Genomic DNA, 8,135 nt, shown 5'->3' on the forward strand with positions numbered 1-8,135 from the left:
TAATAATAATAATAATAATAATAATAATAATAATAAAGAAAACGTACAGATACAATAGGGGCTACAGCCCTCTGGGCTTGGCCCCTAAATATAGCTGCAAGCAGCGATACCGGGGCCAAGCCCTGAAGGGCTGTAGCCAGAGCAACGAGCGGGCCGAAGCAAAATGGCCGAAATGGAACTTGCATTGGATTGACCTTACCCACCCCGGATTCGATCCCACGACCTCTCGGGTTTGGGACGAGTGCCTTAGCTAAGTGCGCCACATTAGTTGACACACTGTTTGCATGGCACAGAAGAGAGGTTAAGGTGTGAGAATTAACTCAAAAGCCCGAAGTAGCATTTTAGCCAGATTAGCATGCTACGCTAAAAAAATGCTAACGTTGCTCAAAGTTAACCAGATACCTCAGGAGACCCATTAGAGTCAATAGAAACGTGTTAGCATTTTAGCTAATTAGCATGCTAAGCTAACTAGCATAAATCAACAAGCACAGGCACGGTCAACATCCAAGAGGTACATGTCGGGAATGGGAGTGAATATCATAAATCTGGTCTTAAGATATAAAATTTTACAAAATTGAACCAGATTTCAAAGGTGTAATTGCAAAAAAAAAAAAAAAAAAAAGTTTATTCAACTCAATATTGTGGACAGACGTCATGTTGGAAAATGATGAATGAGACCGAGTTGGCATAACCCACAGAATCCATAGGCACCAAGATCATAATTTTCTGACTGACTTTTCAGGAGTTAGGCAAATGTGCATTTTTGGTATCTCAACACCCATAGGTGGCATTGTTCCCATTGAACCCTCAGATAATGGTGTAGATGGAGTGTACCAAATTTGGTTTCGATTAAATTAAACTTAAGACTAGATAGCCTCTGAACCGATTTGAGGTTGACCTTGTTCAGTACACAATTTAATAACTTCTGGTTAATGGTCATGCAGTTTGCAATTAATGTGAAGTCAAACATAGGCATGCTCAATTCCAGTAGTTATTTCTTAGTAATTAAAAGGGGTTTCAAATAGGTTAACTTTTGCAATAAACTTGCAAAATGTCAAACTATAGAGTGCATAGCATGTAGTCTTTCAGGACATGCACCTCTTGTTCAGCCATGTTAAGTTTAAAAGATATTGGAAAGGACTTCAAAATAGTGTACAAGTAGCTTTAACAAGTCTGACAAAATTCTCATCTCGGTCTCAAGTAAAGACACTAACAGATTAAAAGGTTAAACAAAATTAAACTTCTCCCATTGTGTATTGACAAACCAACTTTGCAGCAATTTAATAAAGCAAACAAGAGTAAAGCATTGAAGTGAGGGTTCTTTATTAACAGAAATAACACATCCCCATAGTCAAAGACAGAAATATATTTTTGGAAATGTATACAACATCTTCAATATTCACAATTTAAATTAGGGAGGATAAAAAGAGCTACCTCAAGCGTACACAGGATTGAAACTTAAAACACCACATTTCCAGTAAAAAAAAAAAAAAAAAAAAAATAAGTTTCAATTTAAAACCAACAAGGCATTACTTATTTTGGGGTATCAGCAATAGAAGTGGGAGATGGGGGAGTTGGCTGGTTTACTTTTGGCTGGGTGTCTAGTGGAGATTCCACCATAAAAAGGTCAAGTTCCGCTAGGTCTTCACTTGGAGCTGGTGGTTGTGTAGGTGGGGAGAAGTGCACAAGTGGACTGTTGGGTTGTGGGGTGTCTGTATGAGATTTCTCTGGATATGCCAGGTGGGTAATGTAGTGGTTGTGTATTGTTATGTTCATAGTGGGGAGGTCCAAAATAGAGTCCATTATTGTGTCGGTTGTGGCGTTTTTTGGAATTTGGATCGTGGCTCGGAGAACGTGGTTCTCGATGTTAACAGATTTTATTTCATCTGAAGTTGTGGTGGTTATTTTGAGCCTGGCGTGTGTGTGTAGTGTAATGGCGTCAGTTCTGTAAAATATATCGCACTTGTCACACAGGACTCTTGTGCAGGAAAGTGCCATGTTATGCAACTTATGCTTAAGTGGACAAATGTATATTATGGTAACTTTGGCGCCAATTATGTTTCCAGTGACCTGTTCAGATGTGGTGGGCTGTAGTGGAAATGTGGGGTCAGTGCATGTGGTGGGTGTGAATTTTGTGTCTTTTGTTGTGGATAGGAATTTTGTACCTCGGAACATCCGTAAAGAAACATTGGTTATATAAAACCAGGAGTCCAGCTGAAGGTTTTGCTCGCCCCAGACAGTGAGCTCCATTATTCCTGTGGTGTCCGCTATGGTGTAGACTGCCTTTTCTAACAAGACATCATCCTGAAGGAAGGCATGTCCTTCGCTTTCCCTCTGGATCAGCTTTGCGGTGATGTTAACCTGAAGAACATTAACAATACAAATTAGTGTCATATGACACTTCTAGTTTCATTACTATTCATATCCCACTATGTAGTCTAGTAACAGTAACTTTACAACTATGTCAACCAACTCTTCGAGAAGACAACAAGTTGACTTTTAAAGTTACCTGAAGGAGCATAAACAAGATATTGGGACAGTCTAATACGGTTACTATTACCTGATATTTAATTATGAATTCAGTTCCTGGATCTGTGGAATGTGCAAAGGTGTAAAGAGCATAGTAAACCTGCATTTGTTAACCAAGCTACTAACATCTTGAAGGGTTTAGAATTGATTGAGAAGTTATTTTCTTCGCCCTCCCCACCACGAATACTTACTCTGTGGTATTCCATGTCGATTTGCAGAATCTGACTAATTGTTTGGTCTTGAATGGTGACCATTATGGTGGGGTTGTAAGGGTAGTCAATTGAAGTCAAACAACACCATTTTGATTGGTGGGTGAAGAGTATGTCCATTCCATCTTCTCTCCTTGATGGCTGGACAACCACATTATTGAGTTGGACCGGGCATCTAAAACATGACAAAAAAGACCTTAGGAAAAACAAAGTTTGATCTTGCAGACTAGAAGTTGTAACAGGTTTTCATTTTCAACTTCAAAGTGTCATTTTAAGTCTTCATTGATATCACAATTGTAAAATTCTAGACAGTACCCTTCTCCTGTACAGGTTCAAAGTATCAGAAGTAGAGACAAAAACCCCACAAGTATTTGTAAGAGTGAAAGTAAAGTTTACCGGTCTTTCTCAATCTTCAGAAACTTCGAATGGAGCTCCACCTTGAACACCACAACCTTACATACTTTGTGGCGTTGTTGTAAGACTCCTTCAAAGTACTGTCTTTTAACCCCATGACGCAGAGGTGTGACATTGTGTATGTAGCCAGTAACAGACTGGTTAAGACTGGCAGTTGAAGTACTTGCCATATCTAGAAAAAAATTAAGATAGGATATAGAATTAGTACATGTAGGGTTTAAGAAACTGAAAACATTTTACACACATAAGAACAAATTCTTACCGTTTTCTGTTCTTCAGCTGACTTCACTACGGTTGATGCACCACGTGGTCAAGTTTGAACCAAATAAAATAGCTTATTTAAATGTTTTTTTGCAATTGTGCAGCTTAATTGAGTAATGAGGAAATTGTTAATGAGCTCGTTAGTTTATTGTGTTCACATGATAATGACAGGTTCACATGATATGGACAACATGCCATATGTTATTATTAACTTGTTTGTATACTTTTATATATCATTTTCGAAATGTTGACTGACAAATGTTGCTGTTTTTTTATTATTTAATCTTATTTAATCTTAATGATTTTTGTGTACATTGTTCAGTATTTGGTTAGTAGTTCATTAACATTAGCATAATAATTAAGCAAAATCATGAAAAACTTTTCTAAGAACATGAAATTGACTCTGAAACAAAATATATTTTATAATAAGAAATATCTTTAAATAGTTTGTATATATAATTTTTTTCATGGTTTAATATATTTCTGAAAACACAAGCACACATCTGCATCAGTGAAGTGAAACTTGTTGGGGGTTATGATATCAAATGTAACAAAACAATACAGTACCGCAAATATAATGTCTTTCAATAACTATGAATATATAAAGAATATAAAATATCTGCAACCAGCAATATGGGTAGCAAGTGTAATGCAGAGCAGGATGAGCAACTGAAAATATGTATAGTTATTCCTGTATTGTTGATCAGATGTTCTATTATAATGTCACCCCAAACAAAAATTAAAACCTGTGACATCATCCGTGAGAGCATGTTATCACACTCTGCCAACATATGGAACACAGTCACCATAATTTTGAAAATATGTTTTAATATAAAAAGGAACACAGATCAAGCACTAACTTGCATGCTAACCAAGAATGTTTATGTAATATAGTGCAGAGCAAGAAAAGCAAATACAGCTGAAATAGAATGTAGATTAAACAACAAATAAGTTCAGAAGTGGACAAGTTAAAAAAAATGAACAGCAATTCAGATCAGATTGACCAAAAAACAAATTTATGCTACAATACACACAGAAAATCCAATATCTGGAGCAAAAGCAACATTCACTTCAGTCCACAAGAGCTATTTGGTGCATGTGCAACCATCGATGCATATTCAACGAGCTTCAGAGGAGAGGTTAAGGTATGAGAACGTTCACAGAAGCATTAGAGCACATGCTAACCAATTCATCAAGCTGCACCTGGTCTTAATTTGGCAGTATATCAAGGAGAGAGCATGTGCTGCTCGGTTTATCTGTTTTTCTAAAGCAGGTATGTTTGTTTTAAAAGTGTCTGTGTATTGATTATTTCTTCTTAGTTTTGATTGTGGATATTTTGCTCAAATATTTAATATGTTCATTTTGCTTGTTGTTTGCAATGACCATGTGTTCAAAATGGCAACTCCTTTGAAGTGTTTTCTCTTTACTTTAATTGGATAGTTTTCTTATTATGCTAGTCTATTGTTTGATCTGTAATGCAATTCTGGAGTTTATCGGAAGGTAATTTTATGTTTAATATTAGGGATTTTGTGTGGGTTTTTATTTTTATTTTTTGGTAAAGTGATGCACAAGAATTTACTAATTCTGATTCAGATTGTTTACAAATTATATAAACAAAGTAATTTAGTTTTAGTAGTCTACACTATATTTTCTTGAAAATGGTCTTCTTAATTGATAAAGCTTAATAAAGAGTTTATAATTAACTATGAAAAGTTGTGTAACTTGAATATATGCTAAACCGTACTACTTTTTATGTGTGCTGGTGAATTGACAAGAGTGTGAGTTGATTTAACCTTTATAATTCTTGTATATGTAAAAATAATTTGAATGTACTTTTTAAATGTATGTTAAGTTCCTAAAATGCTTAACTTATCACTTTTTTGCATGTGGTGGTACACTGGTAAAAGACAAAGTTGAGGTATGACAAACTTCTTGAACTTTATTAAAATGCACTTAGAATATACTGCTGAAGTAAATGTACTGTATAACAAAGCATGCCTGACAAGTATACCCATTTTTTTCTTTTATGTGTGGTGGTGCACTGGTTAAAGACTGCAAGCTGAGGTAAGGCAACTATTTGTAACCATTAAAAAGAGTTTGAAGTATATTGTTGAAGTAAATGTTTAACCCTTGTGCATTGTTCAAATTCACTACCTTTTTGTTATGTTCAGGATAAAAACATCAACTTCATTAAACTGCTGTAAAAATGTCTCTATTTATTTTTTATTTTTGCATGAATCTATCAATCAACCTCAGTCCTAATGAAAACTACTACATTTTTAAAACGATCCAAGATTTCAACTCTTTAAGTGGCAAGTTCATAAATTGTCACTTTCAATATAAAAGTATTGTGACTGGATTTTTTTGTTACTTTTTATTACAGTCTTGGGTATGTAAAAGATTAGTAACATCATTGGCTTTTATGCACTTTTAGTTTTTATGCAACATTAGAAAAAAAAATTATCCATTTTATTATTGGTGGCTGTTTTTGCCCCATTGACTTCTATTATAATGACATTTTGATTGCAAAGCCATGACACCATATAATCATGCATTCTTGTTTTGTGGTTTTCTCTGTTGGGAAGAGGTAAAATTTGTTACTCCAGTTGATCACTATGTGGGACCATGAACCCTTTAGATGGGCTTTTGCAAAAAAAGCTTAGTTTCTGACTTGTAAATGAAGCTATATGGGGTATAACAGCATATTATATTGTGTGTGTGCGAAACAGAGAGAGAACTTTGTGCACTTACCTTGATGTATTTGAGAAAATCAAAATGTACAGCTCAGAACTACATGGAGTAAACAAATGTTTATGCACCTACTGCCTTTTAATGATTGTGTTAAGTATAGATTAAAAAAAAGTATGTGGATTCAAACTCTTATGCCATCCTGCAGGTCATTTGATGGTGTGGAATGGCTAAGGAAAGGGCTTGACTTTGTACAAAAGTCTTAGAAATTATACAGCTGGACCACTCCAGCAAGCTGTAGCTTATTTTGAAGTTGGTATTGCATTTTGGTTCATAATAAAATTTTAAGGTTTGAAACTCCCTTTACCATCAAGGAAAGACAAGCACTTCACACACAGGCCATCCTATATAAGTGTGCATAAACACTACTTTTTTGTTTACTCCATGTAGTTCTGAGAGCTGGGGTGCATTATTGTTTTTTTTTTTTTTTGTGGATACATCAAGGTAAGTGCACAAAGGTCTCTCTCTGTCACACATACATGCATGCATACACGCACTATCAAAAATCAAATTTTTTTTATTTTTATAATGGAGGTCAATGGGGCAAAAACAGCTACCAACAATAAATGAGGGTGGAAAAAAGTAAATCTAATGCTGCACAAAAGCTAAATGCATTAATGTCAATGTTGTTAATTTTTGGCATGCCCAAGACTGATAAAAAGAAATCGTTTTTTTTTTAATCCGTGATGTCATTTATGAACTTGGCAATTAAAGAGTGCTAGTAAAAATGCTAGTTTTGATAAGGACTGAGGTTGATTTGAATAACTTGTGCAAAAAAAAAATCTAACAAATTCATCTCATAAATTTTTACAGCAGTTTAACTGAATGGATGTTTTTATCCCAAACATAATGAAAGGGTAGTGAATTTAAATGATATACAAGGGTTAAACGTATAGCAAAGCATGGCGGACAAGTATAGGCTACTTTATTTCTTTTTTTCTTATGTGTGGTGGTGCACTGGTTAAAGACTGCAAGCTGAGGTCAGTCAACTTTTTGTAACTATTAAAAAAATATATACTGCTAAAGTAAATTTATAACAAAGCATATCTGGCAAGTATACCTTTTTCTTTCTTTTGTGGTGTCTGCTTGGTTAAAGGCTGCGAGTTGAGAATTTAAATGCTTGCTTTTTTCATAGCAAAATTAAGACTGTATCCATGCGTGCTCGGCAATCTTAAGTGATTCATCAGTACGTGTCTTGTTAAGGGCTTATGTGAATATTAATTATGTTGCTGGTAATTATAAAATCTTGTATTGATATTTAAATGAAGAAACATTTTCTTATTCTGTTGTTTTCTTTCCTGGTGATAATGTATTTTCTTGAAAAATTGTCTCCTTAATTGGTTTATTAAAGAGTTTATTTAGCTGTGTAATGTGTTTTTTTATTTATTTATTTATTTATTTTTTTGAAAGTGAGATGTGTAAATTGAATATGCTAAACAATACTACTTTTTTATGTGTGCTGGTGAATGGATAAGAGTGTGAGTTGAGGTAACATAATTTGAATATAATTTTTAAATGTATGAAATGAAGTTCTTAAAATGCCTAACTTATCACTCTTTTTTGCATGTGCTGGTACACCTGGAAAAGACCAAGTTGAGGTGAGTCAAACTTTTCGAACTTTATTGAAATGCATTTAGAACATACTGCTGTAAATGTTTCAATGCATAACAAAGCATGCCTGACAAGTATACCCTTTTTTGTGTGTGGTGGTGCACTGGTTAAAGACTGCGAGCTGAGGTAAGGCAACTTTTTGTAACTATTAAAAACACTTAGAATATACTGCTGTAGTAAATGTTTAAATGTATAACAAAGCATGCCTGACAAGTATACGTTTTTTCTTTATGAATGGGGTGCCTGGTTAAAGTTTGGCAAGTCAAACTTTTGAACAATTAGAATACACTGTTTAAGTACATTTAAATGTATAACAAAGCATAGCTAAAATGTGTACCCTTTTCTTTTATGTGTGGTTGTGCA

The 8,135-nt window shown here is 34.5% G+C and overlaps 1 protein-coding gene across 2 annotated transcripts; it reads right to left on the reverse strand.

Annotated features, from left to right (window-relative positions):
• Positions 1–400: 400 nt before the first annotated feature.
• LOC113073811 (uncharacterized) lies at positions 401–6,585 on the reverse strand. Of its 2 annotated transcripts, XR_003280543.1 has the most exons (4): positions 3,135–6,585; positions 2,721–2,913; positions 2,561–2,592; positions 401–2,361 (listed from the first exon to the last, which is right to left on the reverse strand). XR_003280543.1 is itself a non-coding variant. In XM_026246566.1 (3 exons), the coding sequence occupies exons 1-3, from the start codon at positions 3,320–3,322 to the stop codon at positions 1,534–1,536; spliced, it is 1,209 nt and encodes a 402-aa protein (XP_026102351.1). In that variant the 5' UTR covers positions 3,323–6,585; the 3' UTR covers positions 401–1,533. The 2 variants fall into 2 exon arrangements, 1 of the variants encoding a protein (XP_026102351.1); XM_026246566.1 differs by lacking the exon at positions 2,561–2,592.
• Between the last annotated feature and the right edge of the window lie 1,550 nt (positions 6,586–8,135).

This window comes from Carassius auratus, unplaced genomic scaffold, assembly GCF_003368295.1.
Source record: "Carassius auratus strain Wakin unplaced genomic scaffold, ASM336829v1 scaf_tig00012905, whole genome shotgun sequence".
Lineage (NCBI taxonomy): Eukaryota > Metazoa > Chordata > Actinopteri > Cypriniformes > Cyprinidae > Carassius > Carassius auratus.

Excerpts from the sequence above, each read along its gene's own strand:
- LOC113073811 (XM_026246566.1), bottom strand. The coding sequence starts at position 3,322 with ATGGCAAGTACTTCAACTGCCAGTCTTAACCAGTCTGTTACTGGCTAC. Across the intron at positions 2,914-3,134 it reads CTGAAGATTGAGAAAGACCG|ATGCCCGGTCCAACTCAATA; the intron begins GTAAACTTTACT and ends GTCATGTTTTAG. Across the intron at positions 2,362-2,720 it reads TCGACATGGAATACCACAGA|GTTAACATCACCGCAAAGCT; the intron begins GTAAGTATTCGT and ends AATGTTCTTCAG.